At 38.1% G+C, this 26956-nt stretch overlaps 1 protein-coding gene across 3 annotated transcripts in view; it reads right to left on the minus strand.

Moving 5' to 3' along the window:
- The window catches only part of LOC131032999 (uncharacterized), a 73271-nt gene extending 54222 nt beyond the window's left edge, over positions 1–19049 (minus strand). The window contains exons 1-3 of one of the 3 annotated variants that reach the window (XM_057964099.2): positions 18319–19045; positions 14798–14911; positions 14299–14595 (exon numbers count right to left, since the gene is read on the minus strand). In XM_057964099.2, coding sequence (XP_057820082.2) covers positions 14299–14595; positions 14798–14911; positions 18319–18852 — 945 coding nt within the window. In that variant the 5' untranslated portion in view covers positions 18853–19045. Of the gene's footprint in view, positions 1–14250; positions 14596–14797; positions 14912–18318 lie in introns of all 3 variants that reach the window. The other 2 variants (XM_057964102.2, XM_057964101.2) reach the window with 2 other exon arrangements.
- Between the last annotated feature and the right edge of the window lie 7907 nt (positions 19050–26956).

Below are 26956 nucleotides of genomic sequence, written 5' to 3' on the forward strand. Positions count from 1 at the left end.
AGAATGGAAGAGTAGACTTCTCATGGAAAGCATTTGATCTCCTATCACCACAAATTAGTGACATCATGAAAAAAGAGCTCTCTAAAAGGAAACTACTCTATCAGAAAAGGATGACAAGCGATTATGGTGTGGTGCCAAGTCAGGAAAATATACAACCAAAATTGGATAGAAAATATAGAATAAGGAAATTCTGGCAGCTATTTGACCAAAAGACCTATGTTGGGGACTCAACATTCAGCCCAAAGCAATAGCATTCACTTGGGTTGTTCTCCATGATTGTATACTCAACAAAGATCAGCTTCAAAATCTTGCTTTCTTTGGGCTGCACCACTGTCCTCTATCTAAGGCCAATGAAGAAAAGGAGGATCATCTTCTACTACAATGTGAATTGGCTCAAGAGTACTGGTCGTGTTTTTACCAAAAGTTGAGATGACAAGGCCCCCTCTCATCAGTTTAACCTCCCTCTTCCAAAGCTGGCTGAAGCTACACAAAGGTTCATTATGGGCGGGACTTTTAACGGAAACAACTGCAATGATCATATCTTTTATTGAAATTTTAATAAACAAAATTGAAGTTTCTATTAGCAAACATCTAAATACAAGAGTTCCCAAGTAGAAAAATGGACATTCTCCCTTTGGGATAACAATATTCTCTTCTTGTGGCCACTCCTTAGAGCGCCCCCCCACCCTCAATGGTGGCATCAAGGGGGAGCTCGAGAGTCTCCAATGCTAGCTTCGTAATTCACAACGAATATGGAAATCTCTGTTGGGATGGTGCCATCAAATTACTTGATGGCTCCAATAATGAAGGCGAATTCGCAGCCCGCGGCTTCAATAATGAAGCCAAATTTGCAGCCCTCCCAAAGGCCTTCAATTATGTGTGAATGGACTAGCTGTCCACGCTGTAGCAACCAAATAGGCACTAAGTTGGAGACTCTTGATGTGGATTGATCAAATCCACACAATAAGGGATTATACAATCAAGCAAATTTACAGAGAAACAAACAAAGTCGCAGATTACCTATCCAATCAAGCATTTGATCAAACCGACAACTCCAAAATATCAAACAAGATTGATGAATGGGGGGATTCAACATATATGATAATCACAAAGTCCACAATGGCAAATGACAATCGAAAAGACTGATCGAAGGCACCTGAATGGACAAAAGTGCAATAAGAAGATTGCCTCGGGAGAAAGAAATCCTAGACTGCTAACACTATGATCACTAGTAACTAATTTTCTGATCACTTCTAAATCACAAAACCCCAAGGGCTAGTCGAAAGAGTGCCTCTAATACCACTGTTATGATTGCTAGGCCTTCCAATTTCATTAACCAATTCAGATGATTGATTTCAAGTAAATCTTCAAAAACAACAATATTAACTCAACAAAAAGTTTCAATTAAAACTTGATGGACAATAAATTATCAAAATCAGAGAGTAGGTGGATAAGACCTAGATCTGGTACAAGCTTACAAATTGTTGTTGTAAAGTGATTAAAATAACTAGGAGCGATTGAACTTAAGCCTACTCAATCCTCAAGGTCAAATCCAAGTCAAATTTGTGGTTTGTGGTGAGTTGTTGGAGGAATATGGAGCTCTGACTTCAATGACTGAAGTCTTCCTTCAAACCAACCAAAGATTTGAGTTGAAACCCTCAATTAATAGCATCCTAATCACCCAACTACAAAAGAAAGCACCCACTGGGACTTGTCACTCTCGTGTCGTTTGATCTAAACAAATACTCAATTCCTCTACTATAGGTGATCAGGCTTCACAATGAAAATATGTTAAAATCTCCATGGCCACTCATTGCAAGACCCAAATCTGAGAGAGTCGCATGCTCCTTATGTTTGATTGTGATAGCAATCCACTGGCTAAACTAATTGATAGGCGTGCTCTATTTAAGTTGGTTTCAGTTGCCTACATTCCACTGTTATTCCCCAACACACCTGTAGAAATCTGCCTAACACACCTCTTTGAGATTCAACAACAATCTAGATATGCTCAAGTGAGTAAAGTGGATGACCCACTACCTAGTGTAGCCTATTGTAGACCCTCAAAAGTGGCTGCCACCTATAGGTTAGAACTATCCTAGGTTAATCACTGAAAGTAAGGTTTGAAATTGCAATTTTGATTAGAAAAGTTGATCAAGCAAAGCTAGGTTTTACATCCCAACCTTGTAGGCCAACTGAAATTTTTGTCCCAACTCACCAACACAAGATTACTCCCAAATTCTAATCAAACTCTCCATGTGGTTTGCACCCAGCCACCAAAAACCAAATTTCTACTTGTTTGGACAAGAGTGTAGGGCCCTAATTTGAAATTTAAATTTGTAATTTATTTTTATTTTATTTATTATTATTTTTTATTTTTAAATATCTATTAATTAATATGGTGTTAAAAAACACCTTTTATTACTTGTTGAGCCGACTCAAAAGGGGCATGACAGATAGGAGGTTATTAAGAACATGATGATTCATTTTGAGCCAGCAATGCAGTTTGTCTATGTGTGAGCATTCTAGGAGTGTTTTGAACACAAAACTCCAAGAAATGTAACCATTTGACTCAACAATAGATAAACGATTCAATGTTTGTTGACCACAACCTCTAACTACAGCTTAAGAAAATGAGGCTAGAAATACATGTAATTCTAATAATTTATTTTGTAAAATTCACAAGCCTGTGCATTATTTGATTATATTAAGGGGTATCAAGGACAATCAATTGATTGAACTTGACAAGATCAATACAAATTTGGGACCACAAATGCTAAGGAGCAATTTTTTGATGATGAGGACCAAGCCAACTTGAATATGGTATATGATGAAAGAGAGATTAACTGAAATGTAAGAATGCATCCTAGAGTATCAATATCACAATCTGTAATCCCCTATTGTATTGAAGAAACTATCCTTCTAGGCTCCCTCCACATTTGATGCTTTGTATGACAACTTTGTATTTTGCAATTTGTAATTGATTTATAGGTTAAATTTTATAGTCGAGAGATGTAGTAATAAACTATGCAATGTAATCAACAACCTTAAAATTGATTAACAAAATCCATATCTCATGATGTACACAATGATTTTTCCCAATTAAGAATTTTTTATCTTTTGGTTTGCCAATCAGAAAGATTTTTGCTGGTATGGGCTATATCAAAGCCTAAGTTGATGTTACGAGTAAAATACACCTCTTGGCACAAATCAAAATTTTGAAATTAAATCAGCAATCAATCACAAAGTTCATTGTATGAGAATTATTCGGGCACTTCCTCTAAATGCCCTTCTTCACCTTCCCCAAAGGAGTCACTCTAAAGTAATACTATCAAAGAAGATATTTTCTGGTGATAAATTTGTGTTCCTCGGACTTTCCCCCACAGCCTCTCATTCCCAAGTTGGCCTCCTACACCTAATATTTTTAATAGATCAAGGCCTTGTCATCTGGCCTGACCATCTAAAGCATCACTTCCTGACATGGCTTGTGATTTTCCCTTGGTGAGCTAAGGGTTTAGTTCCAACAAATTACATGTAGATTTGGAACTCCATATTCCTCATGAAGATATGAAATGTAGGCAGGTTTAGATTTTAAAACTGCTATCATATACTAGCACAAATACATCTACTAAGCAAATAAATGAGACTTAATCAAGCAACCACATCAGCACCTCATATATGTTACTTTCTGCATGGTTGAGAGAAAAGCTGTTAACCAATCAATACTTCCAAGATGCCAAAACAATAGCGCTTGTGTGATGATCTTGGCAGCTGAAGAACAAATTGTTATTATTAATATCTAACGTATAAACCAGTTCAGACCACAGGAATTTTATAAGGCCAGATCCAACCTATTGAAAATATCTGATATGGGCTTCAGAAAGAAAGCAGGGAGAGCAGATTGGTTTCATTCCCCAAACATGAAAAAAACATACATATTTATATCTAAGGTGTACCCCTTGCATGTATGCCAAGTGTCAAGACAGGTCACTTAATCTGAAAGCGGCAAGTGTCGCAGATCAACATAAGGGAGGAATATGACACAACCCTTTAAGCCTTATCTTACATTAAATAAAATAAACATCATATTCTAGCACATCCAAGGCAAAGTAAGATGCAGTCATTTTACTTTGTTATGGGATCATTGTTCAATTCTTCAAACAACATGCATTGCCTGTTGTGAAGATTATGTATGTCTGGAAAAGATAACAGAAATACAATCTTCAAAACAGTAAATACGAAAACATATATCTAGAGTCTAGACGCATATATTTCCTCAAACAATTTGTCATGAAACTATGAATAGTGTACACAAAATAGTTACATTCTCCAATTAAAAAGTGTAATTGCCACTTTCAAAAACAAATCCATGTACTCATGAGTTCAAAAGAGTTTTAAGGCATAAATGCAGAGTTGCATGGACACAGATACAGTATTGGATAAAAATACACTTATTTCTCAAGGCCCACTAATGCAGATCCAGCTGGATATGATAGTCATAAAAAACACATACATTCATAAATATACACAACACACACACATATATATATCAAAAAGCATTGAACACATTGAAGACATTGAATGTGTTATCAAATGATGTTTTAAACTACTTTCTAGATGGACCAAAGTAATAAATAAAATACAATAACATTAAATGAGTCATTAAATGAATCATTGACCATGTCCAACGGGTTGAGCTTAATTGGTTAGAGCATTGGGTTTTCATTGTGGAGACCTGTTGACGTGTATTTTGTACACAACCAAACACAGAACAAAATACCCAAATGGTACCTTATCCTCTCTTGATTAAAGCCTCTGAATGCTGAAGATATCGCGAGAAGGATCAATCAGGGTGACTTCAAGGTTCTTCGTTGTAGGATCTCTACGTGTGGATAAGCACCAGTGGTCGTTGTAAATGTTGTTTCTTCAAGGGGTCTTACACACTTTCTAAGAAAGCTTGTCCGTGTCACGCTCTTTTGACTGCAGGAACAGGATTTTCCTAATACTAATAGATTCTCAAAAAGATCAAAAGATAAGGGTTTCAAGAGATGAATGCTAATTTAATCCTAAGAATGACTCAATGTAAGCTGGACTTGGTAAGATTCTACCAATTTCAATATTGCCAAGAAATTACAACTCTACTGGAATTGATGCGATCTTCTAAGGTGATTAGTGATTTTCAAATCATCAAGGGTATAGATACTATCATAAAGATACATATCAATATTTCAACAATGATTGAATGTTTAAGCAATCTCAATATCTCCAGTTGACCACACAAGGTGTCCTTACAATCAGTAAGAAGCTAGTGGTTTGGAACATGAATCTCACCAAAGATCAAGCACAACACTTAGTCCTTCAAACTTAAACTTAAACACTACTTCGACTGAGAATGATTCAAGAAGATAAACAATCATGAAGATAGCCACAAGTATTGCAATAAAACACCATAACTTCAATATTTTATTGATCTCAAAGCCAAATAGACAACAATTGTTCAAAATTCCTTCTTCACTACTCAATCTTGCTACAAAATAACTTTCTTCTCTAAGCTCTCTCTCTTCTCTAACTTCTAGCTACTATTCTCTCTATCTTCTAATGACAAAATGAAAATGAGTGAGGGTATATATAGCATCAATTACAAAGAACGGCCCAGATCGAAAGAAGATCAATGGCTGAGATTCTGACACCTAAACCCTAATTAGGGTTTGTTACAAAAAGATCCCCATTTAGAAAAACATTATTAAATGCATAGCCAAATATTTAATTGGCACAAATATCGAGGAAACATAGACCAATAGAAATTAAGCTGCCACACCATCCTATAACAACTTTTCATCTAGAACTTTGTTCCCTTTCCTATGCTCTTTCTTCGCATATCCAACGAATCTGGACACAATTCCTTCAATCTCAGTAAGGGGAATCTCAGGAAGATTCTTCATTCGTTCTTCCAAGTGAATGACCTGATCAGCAGTGAGAAGAGTTGTTTCCCATCCAGGTTCGAGTTCTTTAATCTTCTCAATCAGGAGCATAGTAGTGAACATTAGGTCTCGTTGCTCATCTGTGATGACATTCTCCTCTTTGCAAAAAATGACATTGACTCTCTCCTCCAACTCATGGATGTCCACATCTGTCTCAATCTCGATTCGCCTGCCAAGAATGGTACACAACACTTCAAACACCTTACCCTGAATTGGATGGATGACACCTTCAACTTGACTGCATTTGGTGTTGATGTCTTCAAAAAGAACCTCTTTCATCTGGAGTAGAGCTGACCACTGTAGGAGGTTGTGAGTTCCTCCATCCATTATCTTTTCTTGCGCCAGGATCCGCCTTGGTGTTTGCCTGATTACTTGCAGGACAAGAATGATAACATCTCTAGTGTGAGCGAAAGTGGCTACGATTATCAATAGATTATGGATAATCTCAAGAACCTGGATAGCCCGATGGATTGTCTTCATCATTCTAGTTGCAAATTCAACTGCTACCATGTGGGATTTATCAATCCAAGAGCTCATAAGCTGAACCAAGCTTTTGACCCTTTCTGCTTCGCCAACTGATTCAAGAGGAAGTGCTTGTAAAGGAGATATTGTTGGATCCTGACGTTTCAAGGGCTGATTGAGATGACTAAAATAGCCTCTCCAAGCACCGACCTCTCTCTCAAGCTTCCTATTCTTTTCCATTTCTTCCTTAAGTTTGTCTTTAAGTGCTTCAAATGAATCGGTTGCCTCTTCCATCGCTTGTTCGGTGGTAAGTGGACCAAGCTCAAATGTTTCTAAGTCATACTCATCTGCAAGAATCTCACCTTCATACTTGTCCACTACTGGTGTAGCAATTTGCAATTTCCTGGATCCCGTTTCATCCCTTATTACCTTGGACATCCTTGTGGCCTTCTTCTTTTCCATTACCTCTTGAGAATTTCCTATGAGGCTTTCTAAATCAAATACATCTTCTTCCTCTTCAACCACAATCACTCTTGTCAGTCTCTCTTTTAACCAATCCGGAATGGCCGATCTTGTTTCTCTTACTTGTATCTCTTTAGGCAGTGGTTCATCTTCTCGGAGAGGAGATGTCACTTCATCATCATTCTTCTCTTCATGTAGCTCATTAGCATCAACTTGGGGAGATTGACTTGATGAATGTTGAGGTGTCTGTCCCTTTTCTGGCTTGTCATTTTGTACCATAGATTCCATAGATTCATCAACTTCAAGTACCATCTTCCCTTGACCTTCCCCTTGGCTTGCCCTCTTTTCATGTCGAGAAGATGTGCTTGATGGGTGATCACGATTGGCCTCTGGCTTCCTCTTGGAAGATTCCCTTTTCTCAGGTCTTTCTTTCCTCTTTGCGCCTCTAGGATGAGAAGTGTTCTCACTCACACTTGCTTCTCCTTCTTCTGGTCTTGCCTCTAAAGTAAAAGTCATTGACACATTCTGCTCTCTCAATTTCTGATGCTGTACATCCACCCATCTGCGAGTACATGATAAAACAGGAGCCATCAAAACTCTCAAATCTAAAACCTCAGGCTCATTCCAATCTATCTTCACTGCTTTGTCTTCTTTGTCATAAGACGACTGGAGGTATCTGCCATTATCTTGGGCTTCATCAGCTACTCTATAAACTTTGCATTTCCTGATGAAATCTAAGGGTAGCCTGGAATGCATCTTTCTTTTAACCTCCAAATCACTTGGGAGATTCATCCAAAAGTCCGCCACCTGAAATTCGTGTTTGTACTTCTTACCAACTGTCTCCTCCATATAACCGTGAGGATCATAATTCTCCCGCGAGGCAAAGGATGTGAATGAATATAAGGCTAATTCCTTCTCTGCATCTTCTGAGGCTTGAGTGTTAGGACATACTTCAAGTGAATTCCCTAGTATGATGGGCACGGGAATTCCATTTCCATGCTTATGTCTGGATACCTTTGCATGAGCTACCAACTGTCTAGTCACCTCAAGTAGCACTATCCTGTCTGTCGGATACCTCGGCAACATGTAGGGAGGTGAAGGGCACCCATGAACTCTGATGTATGCAAATTTCTGAAACTGGATGAACCATGCACCGTACTTCTTCACAAGTTCTTGTGCATCCAGAGATAGTCGATTATGAATCCCACCTTGCAATATCCTAGTGATGTTCATCGTGAAGGTATCATTGACTAACTTGTAGTCACTTCTAGGCGGATGATGCAAATGAACATAAGAGTCACAAACTCTCACTTCTCCGGGTCCCCTTCCGATCACTCCTCTGTGAGGTAGCCCTACATACTCGAAACTCCTGATCAAGGCATATATGACATATGAGCTCATGTGGAATGATCTGGTAGGTCTTAGCCTTCTCAACTGCACATCCAGACTATTGCTAATAATTCTGGCCCAATGAAGCATTCCTTTTCCTTGGACTATCACTTGAATGAAGAAGAACATCCACTTCTCGAAGTAGAAGGCTTGAGGAGCCCCTGTAACTCGATTGAGCAAAGTTATCAAATCTCTATACTCCTCCTGGAAATCAATCCTATGCGGTGTGTTGGGAATCTTGTTCAGGCGAGGCCGACTTTTGAGCAACCAATTCTTATTGATGAGATTTAGGCAAGTGTTGGGATCATCCTCATACATTGACCTGGCTCCTTCTAAGCTTTTGTAAATCATATCTTTATGCTCTAGAAGATGAAGAGCTTCACTTATAGCTTCCTCTGAAAGATAGGCTAAGGTGTTCCCTTCCTTGGATACGATCGACCTTGATTGTGAGTCATAATGGCGGGCACACTTGATCATCAGCTCACGACACTTGACTGCTGGAGGGAAACCTGCCGCCTTGATGATGCCACTTTCAATTATCTTCTTCGCAACAGGTGATGGCTTGCCAATGTAAGGGACCACTCGAAACTTCTTCACATTGAAGTTTCCCAAGTTGGTGTCCCCGATATTACTCCATTTGGACACGATCCTGGTCTCCAATTCGTCATTCTTCTGATCTTCCTTGATGAGAGTCGGGCGACTAGTAGATGCTCCTATCTTTGGAGTCGCCATCTTGATACCTACACAACATTTTGAAATTAGTTCTTAAGCATTATATCTTGAAGTGTAGAAATTAAAATTCAAAGGGAAGATTTAAGATTTTAATTAGGAAACTTCATGATAAATCTAGAGTTATCATTTCCTAATTAACTAATCAATCACTTAGACTTTTCTAAAAAAAACATTCAAAAATCAAGTCTTGACCAAGGATGTTAAGATGATTTCACCATACCTCCTCTTGAGTATTAAACTCTAAGACCTTTGAAAATGATGCAAGAAAAATGGATTTCGCTAGGCAAAGTTTAGACCAAAGCCCTCTCTTGGATGAATTGCGCCTCCTCTAGCTTCAAAAAGAATAAACTCCACCCTCCTTAGCCTTCAACACTTAGAAGAAATTCGCTCCAAACAAGCTATATTTCGCACCTCCAATTTGCTCTCCAATTTCGCACTTAAAGGAATGATTGAATGATTTGAAATGTGAAGCAAATACTCCTCCAATATATAGAGCGCTCACCCTTCTCCCTTACAAGGCCGACTTGGCAAAAAAAGGGGTAAAAAAAATAAATAAAATCTCCAAAAAGGGTGGCCGACTTGCAAAATAAATGCCATGAGCGCTTTTTTAATAAATTTTAATTTAATAAAAAAAATTAATTCTAGGTGCCTCCCAAGTAAAATTTCAATTTTTTCAAGGCTTAAAATTAATTTATTAAATGCAAATGCCTTTAAATTAATGCGAACTTAAATTTAATTTTCCATACGCCTCAAATTTAGTAATTTTGGCGATCTAGTGCAAATTGGGGAATATTCATGTCTAAACAAGGCTTAATGAAGCTTGTAAATATTTTCGCCCTGGATCCTCTCCAAGGGTCAGGAGCGATTTTCCAATTTTAGCCCTGAATATTCCGCATCTTGATTCCAAAATCTCCTGGAGGGTAAATTCATATCCAGTTAAGGTGTTGCACTTCAAATTTTGCCATTTTGCATGAGGAATTTAGGTGAAAGTGTGAATTTCACCCTAGGCCCTCTCCAAGGGTCAGGAGCGATTTTTTCATTTTTGGTTGTGATCCACCTTAGCTTGTTTGTTGAACCCTCAACGCAACTTCCAAGATCCATTTCCTTGCACTACCAAGTTAATTCATCAAATATCTTGAAGGAAATAATGTCTTTAGAGGAAATTTTGCCCTGGACCCTCAGCAAGGGTCAGGAGCGATTTTCAAAATTTGGCTCAAAATTAGCATTTTTCAACGTTCAAAATCTCTTCCAGACATCTCAAATAGATCTTCTCACTGACTCCCAGACTTAGCTCAATCCAACTTGGGAGAACAAGTGTGATTTTGGTGTTTTTCGCCCTGGACCCTCAGCAAGGGTCAGGAGCGATTTTTTAAATTTTGACTAAAAATCCACATTTCCTCATCCAAGGACTTCTTCACCAAGCTAGATCATGTTAATGCCTCCAAACTAAGCAAAAAAAATCCTCTTTCAAAATTTTCGCCCTAGACCCTCAGCAAGGGTCAGGAGCGATTTTTGCTTCCTAGCCCAAGATCATCAACTTTTCTAGGCAAATCATTATTCATCATGTTTTTGGAGGCCCTTTTTACCTTAGCATAACCTTGCCTTAGCACAATATTGAAGGAAATATGTTGGTTTTATGATTTTCGCCCTGGACCCTCAGCAAGGGTCAGGAGCGACTTTTGCAAATTAGGCATATCCCTTCATCTTTTAGACTTCAAATCGCCTCCAAGGCATAACACATCACGTCCTCCTCCTGTCCAAGCAAGATTTTGTCTTAATTTCACACAAAAGGAGAGAACCTTGGAAATTCGCTCTGGACCCTCAGCAAGGGTCAGGAGCGATTTTTGCAATTGTCTTCAAAATTTCCACTCTCAACAATCCTTCTTTGCTTCAAGGCAATTTAAACATCATTTCAAACTCGTGCCTAGGCTTAGCTTCGCTCAAACTTGGAGAAAAAAGTCCAATATTAGGTTTTTCGCCCTGAGCCCTCAGCAAGGGTCAAGAGCGATTTTCCAATTTTAGCCTGATTGCTTCCTTGTTGATCATCCAAATTATATTCAATGGGTAAAACACACTTGCTTTCATCTATTCCAATCATAAAAATCACTTTGACCTTGCAAGAAAAATGTGCTTTTGAAAATTTTGCTCTAGGCCTTCAGAGAGGGTCAGGAGCGATTTTTGCAAATTAGACCAAAATGCTTCACTTTTCATCCTAAAATCTCTTTGCTAAGGAAGACGTCATCTAGCATCATGCTATGAATAAGAATTTATGTCCAAGAAAAGTCAAAAAATGTGCTTCTAAAGAATTTCGCTCTGGACCCTCAGAGAGGGTCAGGAGCGAATTTACCTTTCTCGGGCAAAACTCCATCATCTCTTCATCTTCAAACAAGCCTGGAGGCTTCATCATGCTCATTTCACCATTCATCATACCTTTGACATCTCAAATCGACCAGACAAGGCTAGAAATGACTTCCATAAGATTTTTCGCCCTGGACCCTCAAAGAGGGTCAGGAGCGATTTTGAGGTTTTCAACCAAATCCTTCATCATTTCAAGTTAAAACTTTCTCGGGCGGGTGAAGAAAGTCATTCATTTTCCATTCATGTTCAAAACTGGGTCTTTTTTTCACTGCAAAATGAGGGAAATCAAAATTTCGCCCTGGGCCCTCAGAGAGTGTCAGAAGCGAATTTGCCCTTAGCCTCCAAACTTCATCATTTTTCATGTCTTCAAATCTTCAAAAGCATCAAGTCACGTCCAATCATCCTTCCGGGAGACCCTGCACGAAACAATTTAGAAAAGTCAGTGACAAATAAGCTTTAAACAACATTTTTGCCCTGGACCCTCAGCAAGGGTTAGGAGCGAAATTACCCTTTCTGGCTAAACTGTTCAAAATTTAAGTCTCAAACCACTTCACCAGGCAAAGTCAGGTCATTTTCAAGGCCAGGAACCAGTTAACAAGTCCATCAAAAACAAGAATTTGTGATTAGGATGAAGTTCGCCCTGGACCCTCAGCAAGGGTCAGGAGCGACTTTTCTGTTTCAGGCATCATCTCACTCTCCAAAAATCGATCAAACATTCCCCAGGCAAGAACACACAATTTCTCCTTCAAATATGTTAACACTTAGCCAAAATTGTGAAGGAAATCCAGTCTACAAGGAATTTCACCCTGGACCCTCAGCAAGGGTCAGGAGCGAATTTGACATTATCAGGCTCTTGATCTATTTCCTAACCTATTTAACTTAGCCCACTAGACCCACTTGCTTCATTGACCACACTTAACTGACTCAGACCTAGAAACAAGCCAGACCTTACCCTAAAAACCTCTATTAGACCTAACCTGAGACTTATTTGACTTCCCTGAAAGGTTTACCTTATTCCAACAATATCAATTCTTCAGGAAGACACTTAACAATTTTCCAAAATTTGACTGGACTTAGCTTGAATGACGCCAAAAAAAAGAACCCCTAAGGTTTAGCCCTAGCCCAGACAGACCACTCACTCACTCAAAACCCTAAAAGCAGAGAGAAGAACAAGCAGAGAGAAAGCAAAACAAAAGCGAAAAGAGGGGGTCCCCATTCTAATGGGGCGATGTGTGAAATGGTCACAACAAGACCCAAGTTCAAATCCCAAAGGGGCATCTAATATCGAATTATAAGTTGTGACCCTTGGACTTCCATAGGTGGCTTCTAATGTGGAAGTGGTTTCTAAATAAGTGGATTTCTAAGTTGACTCTTGGTCTTCCATAATTGATTTGGTGTGGTTGCTCAAAGGAACTGATATTAGTCCCATGATTGTACTCGAAGAAGTTGTATTGGTCTCATGTTGATGCTTGTATAAAGAGAATATTTGTAAACAATTAGCAATATAAAAAACCATTGACCATTAATGTTTCATGAATGTATCTAATACTCCATGTTTAAAAGGTTTTGAATCAACCACTAATCTTCAATTTACTTCACCTTTTCCTTATCTCTTGCATTTACTGCTATTGTACCTCAGGTGACAGACACTCTTAAATCAATCTGTCACACAAATGAGCCTCAAGCAAACTGAATGATAATGTCAAAATGTAGGAAACCTGTAACTAAATATTAAAAATCACTTCTGGCATTGAGAGGAATACATACATTTAGACGACAGCGCTTGCATTTTACTGTTATATTGAGAGGAAATGAATGTAGAGATGCACTTGTGTATTATGTTGTCATCAACAAGTTAACTTGAGATATGGACCAACTCTAACCATACCCCTCTTTGTATGCAGTTTTACATGAAATATATCTGGTTAATATGATTATAACTCCACTGACTTTAGCATAAACTGTAGCAGAGACTTGACTCAAGTCACGCAGATATCTCACTCTTCTTGAGGATGTCTAATAATCTAAAATATTGGGTTTTCATGAACTATGCGTTGAGACGATGTACTCTAAAAGAAGACCCTTAGCAACATTGAAGTCAATCTCAAAATACATATGTTGAATGTAAATGACTATAAACGGTATTTAATCTGCTCGGTTCCTCAGGTTCACAAGAAAATACCAAATGAGAGCTATTTAAGGAAAAATTGGGACTGCAGATATGGAAAGCAATTCATTGCACTGTAACTTGAGAACATAAAAGTCTGTTCTATAATAGCAGCCAAACTTTCAAAAAACAAATTAGAAGTCATATCATTGACACAGATTAATGGTAATATTCACAAGCAGATTTCCTTCTATTTAACTTATATATTGTTCAAATTTTGTATCGACCACATGAACTATATCAAGAGTATATCTGTCCTTACCAGTCTACCTACACCCTGACATAAGATTCAAGTTTTTGTGTAAATCAGGTATGCGTTGTTGCTGTAAATTTAGCGGTTTCAAACAACTACACTGCTGTGATACTACCATTCACGTACACATTCAGCTAATTGTCATTCAAACGAGCAAGACAGAGCTACCAAATGCCTCAATAGTCCTAAAAATGGCAATGAAATAGTAAGACATCTGAAGCACCAAAAATTGTGGCACTATGGCAAAAAAATATGAAGCCAAATTTCAAGAGTTTGATACTCATCTACAGCATTCTAAACACATTAATTTCTATTTCAACAGCGATTCATTTGCTTTCAGTATAATTTTTAACATTTTGACTATAAGTATTGTTTGCGCTACACTTTATAGATTAGTCATTCCAATACATCCATAAAATGCACCCAATTATTGAAAGTCTTCAAATTACCATCCATTATGTGAGTCATCATTCATTGAACAGAGAATGAATGCATACCGGGCTTGGTTGCTGCAAGCTATTTGGCTGACGCCCAGATACAGAACCTAAAGGGCCTGTGGGACCATTAACATGTAAGTTGTGTGAATGTGGACTTGGGGTGCAAACATCCTCCAGCTCTCCTTCTTCAAGATCACCATAACAGTTCAGTTCTGTGCGTACTCTACGGCCAGCCTGCTTTGTGTGGGAGCCAACATCAACTGTAGCTTCTCCCTGAGAAGGAAGGGACATGTTCATCGCAGATGTCTGTAGTGCCACCTGACTTCGTTTCTTCATTTCTTCTTCGGTACTCAGAATCTGCAAGAAGATAATAAAGAACTACTGTGAGCTGTCCATGGTGAGCAAAGATCCTACAGCTGGATATAACAAAATAAAAATTAGAAAATGTGAACCATATAGCACCAATGCCACAGTAATTAATTTTTGTTATGGTATAACCAGCTGCAGGAATTGCCAAGGCACATTAAAATTTGAGAAGCAAGTTAAAGGTGAGACCAACATGCTTGAGCATCTGAACAAGATGATGTTTCTCTTCTGTCAAATCCTTCAACTTCGACTCCAACTCATGTTTCCTCTTCAATTTGTTGGCAATCTCCTCTGGGTTCTTATGTGCCTATTCACACACATTTCCCACCAAATTTTACCCACATAGCAAAGTCCAACAAAAAATTAGCTACAGTTCTCATTTTAAAAGAATTTCATGTTGAGAAATCCAACAAAGAAACCAGGATAATTTACAAGTCCATTTCGATAATTGTAGCTATATTTATCCTTGGATCTAAACTTGGATGCATTTTATTATACGTGTTTCACAAACAAGTGTACCCTACCTTCTAGGGCTGTCCTGGATGTTTCTTGCTCAATCAAGAATTATCAGGACCATGTTTTAGACAAATTCCTGAAATTACTAATAGGGGTATAAAACCCCTAACTGAAGCTCTGTTTGTCAGTAATAAGTGCAAAGCAAACGTGATACCTTTTCTACAAGCTAGGCTACACAGTATAACTTTGATGAAATATTTAAGGAGGTAATTTGAGTATATTTGTACAAGAGGTTGTTGCATAATGTTGGTCAGTACACTTACAAGAGTGTGGTCTGGGATTAAATTCCTCCCACCACTAAAAGGCGGCCCATAATCGAAGTAGCCATGTGGTAAGGTTGTGATCTAAATTTCTAATGAATATGAGAAACATCCAATTGCCAAGAAAAATGACAAATAACTAGGCACAAGTGTTAAGCTGGTCGAATTGAACAGCTGGTCGAATTGAACTGAATCTTGTTTTATTAGAAAAGTTAACCAGACCACACAAAGAAAATTATTAAAACTGATTATTTGGGGCATAACACCTCTAATTGAAGCTATGCTTGCCAGTAGTTGAGGACAAGTCATTACAATGGGATGCTATAACTCAAGCTATATTGTAAAATCTTTGAAAAAAATTCGAAGGAGACAATTTGGGTATGATTGTCCAATCGATTGGAATGTATAAGAGTGACGCATGTTAAAGTCCCTCCCATCACAATAAGTCAATCTATAACTCTGTGCACGTGAGATTGCACAGTGATATATGACCTAAGTTTAATAGGGTGCATTTCAAGGCCAACCTTAAATCTTATTAATGTGGCCCAAGCTTATCCCAATACCACATTTACTATGACATATCAACTCATCAAGCATTTACCAAGCAGAGTAAAGAAAACATTTGGCATGATTCAAAAAGGTGCACAAAGAACGTCCAAAGAGTGGTGGAATAATGAGAATGCAAGATATTGTTATGGAATGGTCATTGTGAAGAGATATTGCTTCTCTTTTTAAGGTATCTGATATGCCGCCGTGCATTTTTGAAACATTTCAATGTATATGTGGGAATCGTCTAAAACTTAGAAGCAAACACATCTTTGGATGAAGAATTTCAGGTGCAGATAGAGATAAGGAGATGAAATTATGCAGCCAAGGTTTATGGTTTTTTAGCTGCCGAGCTAAATATTACCTCTTCCCTCCAGAACTATCTCAAAAAATTTCAATCTCAGATTTTATCTCCAAATATCCCTTTCACATTTGATGTGGCAAGTGCACAATGAACAGCAGTAAGAACATTGATAAGACCGATGACCAGAGAAAAAGAACCTAGATTTTTTAAGCAGTGACTGCATTAAAAATGTAGGTTATTCTTCTAATTTTAGGTTCATTATTATGGTGTGGGGTACTTGAACATGTTTCACACTCTTAGAGGAAGGTCCCATGCAGCTGCTTAGCTTATCTTGTTTAGCAGTCACTGCCCAAATTTTTAAGTTTTGAGGAGCTACTGGTCCCATCCCTTTTCTACTTATTTTAAGCAGTTGTTTTTAATTATCACTTTTTTTACCATATTTTTTTTCAAAAAATTAATTATTTATAAACCATTCCTCTTTCATTTGCCTAGGATCTATCATTTTACAAGATGTAATCCTTGCAATGTTTGCACAGAACAACAACATTTCAGGATCTATTCCTAGTAGCATTGGAAATTTAATGTTCTTGCTAGATATCACTTACAACAATCATAGTGGAAAAATAGCCAAAGAAATTGGCTTGTGCACAACAGTAAAAAAATATAGATGGTACAACCACACAGAGACAAGCAACAGGTTTGAGAACACGTTCCATCTTCCATGGCAAAAGAAGCACTCCATATGCCAAGGCTGAGTGATGCATGTTATCTTTTGTGCCTAAAATTACAATGGAAACAAGTTTTCATAAGACTACGCAATTTTCAAAGCTAGAGATTTTAGGGGATAAATGTCTTTTTCATAAGTCAAAGTGCAATAAAATTAGCACTGAATAGATTTTTGCAACAACTAAACTAGTAAACTTCGAAGGTGATGTATTATTTTTGCAGAGAAGAACCTTAACCAATAAAATCTTAATATCTAAACTGAAAATTGCACATTTTACTGATTTGAAGCTTTTAAGATGAATAAATAAACAATTTTTGCAGAGAACTTTGCTGCCAAGGAAGAAGCTATCCTATGACACAGTGTGATATTTTAAAGCCAAGAACTCTACATCAACAGAATATGCCTCTCAATAAACCGTGTCCACAATAACAAAGAAGCATGTCTGAGCAGCACTCGCTCACCTAAAAAAATTGTTGCATAAATTATCTAAAAGGAAAATAAAAATTTGAATGTAGAAGATGAAGTAAATAAATGGCAGGTAAGTGTATTTATTTGTGTTAATAAGGAAAGTTTTGGAGGCCAAATTTGGAGGAAAATATAAAAGAGGTAAAGAAATGTGTGTAATCATGTACAGTGGCTGCATATTTTCAGCCCCCTGTATATTTTTGCAGCTTATTTTCAATCCATAAACTGTGACAGCTCCACCATCATAGGATAAAATTCTAAATTATCCTTTATGTGTAATTCAGAATTTACTTAGGACCACCTGTACTGCTAAAACTTAAGCAGCCAAATAGCACCACCCTGTATAGCATGGTCACATTCACTGGACTTCCTGAATTTTCTATGCAGTCAATGCTTGAAACTTTTAAGTGTTTTATCTATGGCCAGTGGTCTAATGAATGCTCTTTCTGCTGCTCGTTATAAATGGTCACATGCAGTGGACTTCCTGAATTTCTTATGCATTCACTGCTTAAAAATTTTAGGTGTTTTTTCTAAAATCTGAAGGGAAGATTTGAACATAAACCTTAGGATTGAAAAATTTTCAGAAAAAATCAGGAGGGAAGTGTTATATATCAAACAACGCACCAGATGTTTAGCTTTACGCAGTAAGGCTGCCCATAACTCCAGTAGACATGGAGTAAGGTTGCGACCTAACAATTGTACGGTACCTTCCACGATTAGCTATAATTATAATCCTTAAAGACGTGATCAAATCTAAATCCACATAGTGTAAAGGCGTCCGCAACCAGATACCAGATTTTCAAAAAGAGATTTAAGAAAGGGTAAAAAAAACCAAAAATATGCTCAGTTTCAAATCAAAAATAATGTTTTGTGTAAGTTCAGAAAAATAGGCATACCTCTTGGGCAGGCTTAGCATCCTTTATAGTCTTGTCCTCCGACACAGGCCCTGAGGGCTCCTGCTTGTGGGAGTCCACATCCATTTCTTCTGCATTGGATTTTTTTGATTTGGCAGAGTCAGAGAAGTTTGGATGTAATTCAGGCGCATCGTCCCTCCCATCTTTAGACACAATTTGGGGCTCGCATTCCATTGGAAAATCGGCATGCCCTTTCTCCTCCTCCGCTTCGTTAAATTTAGAGCACTTTGTAGCCCTCTCAGAATGATCCTCTAATTCGGCAGTTTCTCTTTTGCGCTTATTTTCTTGAAGAAGTGAAGGGTCTTCTTCTTTTGTGCAGTCATTGTCTCCCATACCCTCGGCTTCTTCGTCGTCATCCTCGTGAGCATTTAGTTGCAAGCGTTCAAGGGCTCTGCTACGCTTCTCCAAAAGTATTTTGAAGTCGTGAAGCGAAATGGAAGGTTTTGGGATGGGCCATCGCCTGGGAGTGTCAGGAACCTTGTGCAGGTTGCCTCTGTAAAACGAGATAACCCCCATAATACATCAAATTTATTTGTCTGTCATCGAAGGCGTAGAGATCCAACCCTGCTATATGGATTCGATAAAAATTCAAAGGAAAACAGGAGGAATTACTCTGGCTGAGCGTTATTATTTGACTTCCGACATCTGTTTTTGAATCCGGGAATAAAATTATCGTGGGTCAATAAAGGAATGAAGGAATTTTAGTGACGGTATCAAAAGCTACAATATAATGCCACAATATCAATACATTCAGTATTTTTATTTATTTTTTTATTTTTTTAATATTGGATAAATGCAAAAAATTACAATAAGATAACAGTCAGAAGACTGTCATTGAAAGAGCTAAACATTACACCAATATAAACAGAGAATAAACTGTCCAAAAAGGGCAAAACAGCAATATAAACATCAAGGTTCATGATAATGAAGCAGACTATAAAGACGTACAATAAAATCAACCTAGCTAGTAGACAAACAGAGTTGATTTTTGTTGGATAATGAAGTCTATAAGCCACCATGAAAGATCATATCATTCCTAAAAAGAAGCTCTTAAGCCCTATGCAATGACCACCTTCCTTTTGTTGAGCAATAAATTAACCTGAGACCGAGCTGATGTTTGTTGGATAATGAAGTCTATAAGCCACCACGAAAGACCATATCATTCCTAAAATGCAACTCTTATGCCCCGTGCAATGGTCACCTTCCTTTTGTCGAGCAATATAAACAAAGAATAAACTGCCCAAAAGAGGGCAAAACAGCAATATAAACAGCATTGTCCATGATAATGAAGCAGACCGTAAAGACATACAACAAAACCAACCCAGCTAGTAGACAAACGGAGCTAATGTTTGCTGGATAATGATGTCTATAAGCCACCACGAAAGACCATATCATTCCTAAAAAGAAGATCTTAAGCCCTGTGCAATGACCACCTTCCTTTTGTCGAGTAATAAATTAACCTGAAGCTTATGAGAAAAGCCCAAGATAAGCAGCTTCCAAGTGAGCATTGAGGTTATTAAAAATATTTTTGCATCTGTATTTCCAAATGTGAAACAAAATGACACGTCTAACCCCATCAGCAGTAATATTACCATGTAACCCCACACCAAGAAGAGCCTCCTTCTGATTCAAATTGTGACAAAAAATAGATGGCAAATAAGAAAAAATTGAATTCCACTGATATTTAACAAACAGACATCCCCAAAAGATATGCCTAATATTTTCTTGCCTCTGACAGAATGGGCAATTAGCTAGTTGGACCATTATATATTTCGGCCTATCCGCAATGGGCAACTTGCAATGTAGAATCCTCCAAGCAGATAAATGTGCATTTCTGTGGGCTTTAGATTTCCAAATCTGGGTTGATAAATTTGACCAAAATTTTTCATTAAATTTACAATTCCATTTGAAATTCAAATGGTGACTTAATGACAATCTTGGGAGCAGCTACAAATAAACCTTTTTTAGAGGAAAAAATAAGAAATGGTGTGGAGACAACCACACCCAATCTTTATAAAAGTTGCAATGTGCAGGAGTACATAGTTTCATTGACAACTCCATTGGCACCAAGGACATCACAAACATCAAGAAATATTTATAACTATCATTAAGTTGGAAACGGTCCTTAATAACATGCCATGATAGCCAACTTATAGAATGGAAGTCCCAAAGATCTCCGACATTACATACTCTTTTTTTGAAAAGGACATAAGATTGTTTCGAAAAACTTAAGGCAAGGGGTTGATCATGATAAAGAATGTGTCTGTTCCACCAAATAGAAGAAGTGGAGAAACTAAATCCATGCTGAAGAGAGTTATCCCTCCACTTTAAAAGATAGCAATTGTGTTGCCAAGCCTTCCAAATAGACTGGAGGGGAGCAAAGGCCTCAATAGCAAAAAAAAAAAAAAAAGGCATGAATAATTTTATCTAACCATCCCACATGTTGCCATTTGTCCTTAACAGTGGCAAAATTAATGTGGTTTCGTATAAGAATCTTCCATGGCTCGTCCCCATCGACAACTCTGATAATCCATTTGGTGGCCAAATAAAACCCTTGTGTTTTAGGATCAATGAGCCCCAAACCACCTTTATATTTAGGTTGGATGTAGTGAGACCAAGAAGCAGGTATGAAACCTTTATTATCATCCCATTTGGCCCAAAGAAATTGACGGATAATTCGGATTAAATCATCATACCCCTTTTTTGAAGGCATCCAGCATGAAGAATAGTAGACGTGTTGCAAGAAAGATTTTATTGACTACTTGAATCTTACCAGCCAAGTATAAAAACTTATTACCCCTATTGAACAGCTTGTTCCAGACTTTACTAAGATACCAATTCCACATGTCGGAAAGAGACACCCCGATGTCGAATGGGATACCAAGATATCTCATGACTTCTTTGTGTTTAATATACTTCCATTTGTGTGGAATTCAATGAGGAATAGGACCATCATGGACCAAGTTTGGAACCAAAAACAGCACAATACAAATCCAATATGTCCAACATATTAGTAATATTACGTTTAGAATTTTGCAGGAATAAAAGACTATCATCAACATAGTGCAAGTTAGTAACAACTGAGTTACCAAGGATAGAGATTCCTAAAATTAGTTTCATACTGTTAGCACTCTGAAGTAGATATCCCAAAACATCAACAGTAAGGACATAAAGATATGGAGCTAAATGACAACCCTGCTGAATAGATCTTTGTAGAGGAAAAGGATTTGTCATCGTATTATTAATAATAAGTCAAGCATTAGCATCATGGAAGAGCATTTGGACATGAGCTTGAAATTTTGGATTGAATCCCAGCCATTAAAACATTTTGAGAATGAAACTCCAGGGAATTATGTCATACGCCTTATCAAAGTCAAGCTTGATCAAAATGGCATTTTGACCTCTTTGTTGCGCCCATTCACTAGTTTCCCATGCTAACATAAGATTATCAAGTATAAATCTACCAGCGATAAATCTTGTTTGTTCAGATCTAACAATTCCTTGCACCACAGGTTTGATCCTTATGGCCAAGCCCTTGATAATAATCTTATAGGAAGTTTTAAGTAGAGTTATAGGACGCCAACCAGAAATACAGTCTTCTTATTTCCCTTTAGGAATAAGTTTAAATAATCCACCATTAATCATAGGGCCTAATGACCCATTTTTAAAGGCCTCCAAGTATAAATAATAATAATCATCCTTAATGTGTTGCCACGTAGCTTGATAGATTTCCATAGGAAGCCCATCACAACCGGGACTTTTATAGGGGGCCATAGAAAAGAGAGCATTTTCCAATTCCTCTAACATCAAAATTCTATCTAAATATTGACTATAATCTGAGTCTATTCCGTTAGGAATATGAGGTTTAACCCTATCCTCAAGGGCTTGTTGAATATATGGCCATTGATATTCTTTAAAAAGATTTGCATAGAACCGTTTAAAGGTATTGCAAATATTAGAAGGGTTGGACTGAATAACATTAAATTCATCCCTTATCTCTCTTATTCATTCCTTTTTATGCTTATAATTGAGATAATTAAAAAAGTATTTCATCCCTTTGTTCCCTTCCTTTATCTAGTGAAGTTTGGATCTGTTTTTGGCCCCTTGACCTCTATAGTTCTCAATTTTGCGGAATTGAGCCTTTGTAGCAGCAATAGAACTTTGAATTCTAATATTACAGAGATCATCATTAAGGAGTTTTTTGGCATGAATAAGTCTACCTTGAAGGGATTTTTCCTTATGTTTGTATTGCCAAGCCATTTTTTTGCCAAAGGAGCGCAAAAAGTTAGTGCAATGAGTAATGGCTGCACACCACCACTCAACCCAAGACTCCCCTTCACCCGATCTAGGAAAAGAGTGCCATATTCCCTCAAGAGAAGCTAAACGGGCAGGATTTTTTAAGTGAGAGACATTCAATTTGAAGGGAAGGGAGTGGTCGATATGTGAGGAAGGTGACAAGCTAATATTGCAGATAATAAGAAAGTGAGCAGAAAGAGAAACAACAAGATCCACTTGAACCAATAATCCTTCTAAATCCTAAACCAAAGGAAAAATGGGAGATGTATAAAATCTATCCAATCTGCTCAACTTTCTATAATCACCCATTTTGTAATTGGACCAGGTGAACCAGCTTTTAGAGTGACTAAAAAACGTGTCATGGATAGGATCAACCACTCCCAAGGAGTTGCGATAAAATAACCAACTATCAAATTCATCACGACTGAGATTTAACTATTTAGACTAGCTACGATCATGAGAATGTTCGACCATATTAAAATCCCCCCCAAGAATCCAATCAGCATTAGGGAGATTACTAGTCATCTAGTTCCATAAATCAATTCAATCCTTAGCAAGATTGGGGGCATAAATTGAACAAAAGCCTATAAGCTGACCATTAATAAAGGCGAGGGCCCAAACACAACTATGGGAAGGGTTATCACCCTTATTAATGATATATTTAGCAAGCCAAGGAGCAAGACCAATGACAACCCGACCTTTGCCATCAGTATGAGAGGTATGCAAAAAACTTGCATCTCTCCAAATATGACATAAAGTAGAGTCAAGCTTAATGTTACATACTTCAACTTCTTTAAGGAAAATCACTTTTGGATTCCATTTTAAAACCATATCCTTTACTTTATACTTGTGAGGAGGGAGTGAGAGCCCTCGAACATTCCAAGAAAGGATCCTAAAGTTCATGATGGGCAGGGGAAGAATCCTCAGCTTAGGACAACACGCTGAAACTATTATCCAGATTCAATTCTATAGTCTTGGTTGCATGGTCTTTAGAAGGGGAACGAGACCGATCATGAGAGTGGGAAGGGGGAGTGGAATCAAGAGAGCGGGTTTGAGGAAATGAACAATGAGGAGAAGGATTAGCGGGGGAGCGAGAGCGAAGGTGAGAGCTATCGAAAGGGGAAATAAAATCAAGAGGGTTAGAAAGAGAGGGTGAACAACAAGGGGAAGAAGAATGTGGATCAGGAGAGGAACAAAGGGAAGAAGGAGAAATGTCTTGAGTTGAGGGGGAAGAAGAGGGCAAAGGAGTGGAGGAGACAGGTGGATTCTTCCTCTTCATAACAGAAGTCCATCCATTTGACATGGCTGCATCCTTAAAAGAAGGTACACCATCCAAATGAGTAGCAAAGGAAGTGTTAAGGGAATAAGAGGAACTAGGAGAAATAGCAGTGGTAGGAACTAAAGAAGAAGAAGAAGGTTGAACCAAAGAGGGGGAATGGCCACTAAATGGAACAAAATTGGGGGGTGACTAGACTGACTTACTCTTCCTAATAGGATAATCACAGATCAAATGGCCTTCCTTCTGATAGTAAAAGCATGCATTTGTCTTGTTCAAATATATCAATGGTTGATCCAACTCAAAACCTGGGCCAAAAAGTTTAATCATCTTTGGCAACGGTTTGGTTAGGTCTGCTTCCACACAGACCCTTGGGTGGACTCGCAGACTAGAAAAATTATTAGTACAATTTTTACACCAAATTACCCTCCCCAACCAAGCCATTGTATCCTTTAGAAATGGTTTGAAGACTAAATTAAGATATGACAGTTCAATCCACATGGGATAGTGAGAACGAGAGTGTCCTTCAGGGTGAAAATTGAAGGTCTAGGCTCGTAGATAACAAATTTGACCGCAAATGACCCAAGTGCCATATTAAAGGACAACTTGGGCATGATTTACAAACTTAAACATGCATGATACATATCCTTTTCCCAGCCCATGTAGGGTTTCAATCTCCCATCCCCTGTTTTCCCAGATTTGTTTGGCACATTTGTAGAATTCAGTTTTAGAAGGAACACCACAAAGAAAAAATAAAATAACAGTTTTATGTTGATACTCTGAAATGACCTCAACAATGTCATCAGGAAGCTGGACTTCAAGGGTTTTACCTTATTGGTCATCTAGCATCATTTCATTTGAATCCACACCAATGGTGTCAATTTCCTTTCTCCATATTTGTATCACTGAAGTCTGGGTTTACATGATTTGACTTGCAATTTGGGCCTTTACCTTCAAATGTCACGGGAAAGCTTTATACACTCTATCTAGTTGCAGACCCCTCAACCTTGGTGGCAAAATCAGTGTTAATCTCCATCACTTCACTCTTATTTGCTAGCCTAGCTTCGGACTTTTACCTCATTTTTTTTGGAATCCTAATGTCTTTCTCCTTTGGGGCTTGAGAAACCATTGCATTAGAAGTCGTTGCGAGGGGAAGAGAAGTCGAAGTCTACCATTCCCCGTAAGCTTCAATCTCACCACTTTCCATAAACTCTGTGTTGGAGATCTCTGCCCAAAAATCTTTGTTTTAATCCCCAAAAACTGCTAAAACCAGAAACGCACCTTGAGAATAATCTAATTTGCCAGAATGACAGTCGTAGCAGCTTGTAGAAATAATTTGGGCTCCCCTAAGCATTATGCCGCTAGGGTTTCATGCACGCTCCACCTTTTTCCTTCACTCGAATACCAGTCTTCGGAGGCTGATTCTATTTTTGTTTTTTATTATGAATTTTGATCAAGAAACTTGTTGATTTTTGAAGTATTTTCTCTAAAAAACTCATTTCAATTATCCATCTTCAGGGTATCTTATGAATATCTTCATATACATCACACTCTATGATGAAGTGCCACTCAGTTTCAATCGTGTATTTGTTGCAAATGACACGAGTTCTTTCTTCCCACTTTTCTTTGGGGTAGTCTATCTACCCATTTCACATGTAAGGTGATGACATCTGGCTCTCAATTGTGCTATCAAAATTCTAGCTTTCTCCTTTATTGCAACCCTCAAATATACTTTTTCGCCATGTTTCCACGTGAAGTCGAATTCTTTGACATAATGTGCTTTTTTCAACTATTTTGTGTTGTCCACATGATAGTTCTTAACTTTTCTAACATCATATTTTTTATTTTAATGTTATTGTTGGAACATTCATGCCAATTAATATCCCACTCGATCATCCATTTGTTATTTTGTTTCCTCCAAGTCTTCTTCCTCCAATCTAGCTCCTCTTCAACAACCATTTTGGGTCAACAGTGTTTGTCCATGCTTTCAACCTTTTTTAAGTAACTTAGTAAACAAATTGTTGTTGATGCTTGTTGGTGTAAATAATTATTCATCTTGGATATTATTACACTATACTTAAGTTTACTTAGGAAATGCATTTCATAGTAGTTTGGGTATGAGACACTTGGGTGTTTGTGTCACATTGGGATAGTGTGTGTAGGAGAATTTCCACCTTTTGTGGACTTATCTTGTTGTTACATTCCACATTTAGTGGGTGATCCACCTCATGTGGAATATTATATTGTTTCTCCTACCTACCCACACCTATTTCCTACCTACCCTTGTTTCTTATTGAGCCACATGTCATGTTTGTGTGCTCACATATCCATATAGCCTTGCCTATATAGGCAGGCTCATATTCATTGTATGTAACAATTGATGATCCAGTTGATCAGTATTTTCTCTCGATAGAATACAATTTATTTCTATCATATATTTTGTCTCTCTTATTTGTGTTTTCCATTGCCTCTTGATCTTGGCAAAATCTCACATGGTATAAGAGCCATTAGAACGTCATTGATTCGTCTTGAAGAGGCATTATTGTGACGTCAAGAGGCAGATCTAAGGAGTAACATCTTTTGGAGGGGTCCTAGACCAGATCCAACCTCGCCATTGCGTCTAGGTGGCTATTTCCATGAATTTTGGTTATAAAGTCGGCCTATTTTGGTGAGAAATTTTTTTTCACCAATTTTACAATTATTGTATGGATTTTGAAATTTTTTTAGTTTTTTTTCGAAAAAAAAAAATTTCGTCAAAAACTGCAGGATCGTTCGGTGCCGACACCCGTGCAGCCCCGCTCCACCAGCGCAGCCGCCCTCCGCATCGCTGCACAGCGCCCCTGGCAACTCTGTCGCGCAGCTCCCCCAACAGCTCCTCCCTGTTGTGCCTCCCTGTTGCATTGCGCCTCCCACAGTCATAGTCGCAGTCGCAGCCACGCCTCCCGTCGGCCCCGTTGGCGCCTCCTATCGGCATCTCCAGCCAGGCCCCCAGCGGGGCCTGCACTGTCGGCACCGCCCAAGTGGACCTGCCACCTCCTCTGCCACACG

The sequence above is a fragment of the Cryptomeria japonica genome, chromosome 9 (assembly GCF_030272615.1).
Source record: "Cryptomeria japonica chromosome 9, Sugi_1.0, whole genome shotgun sequence".
Lineage (NCBI taxonomy): Eukaryota > Viridiplantae > Streptophyta > Pinopsida > Cupressales > Cupressaceae > Cryptomeria > Cryptomeria japonica.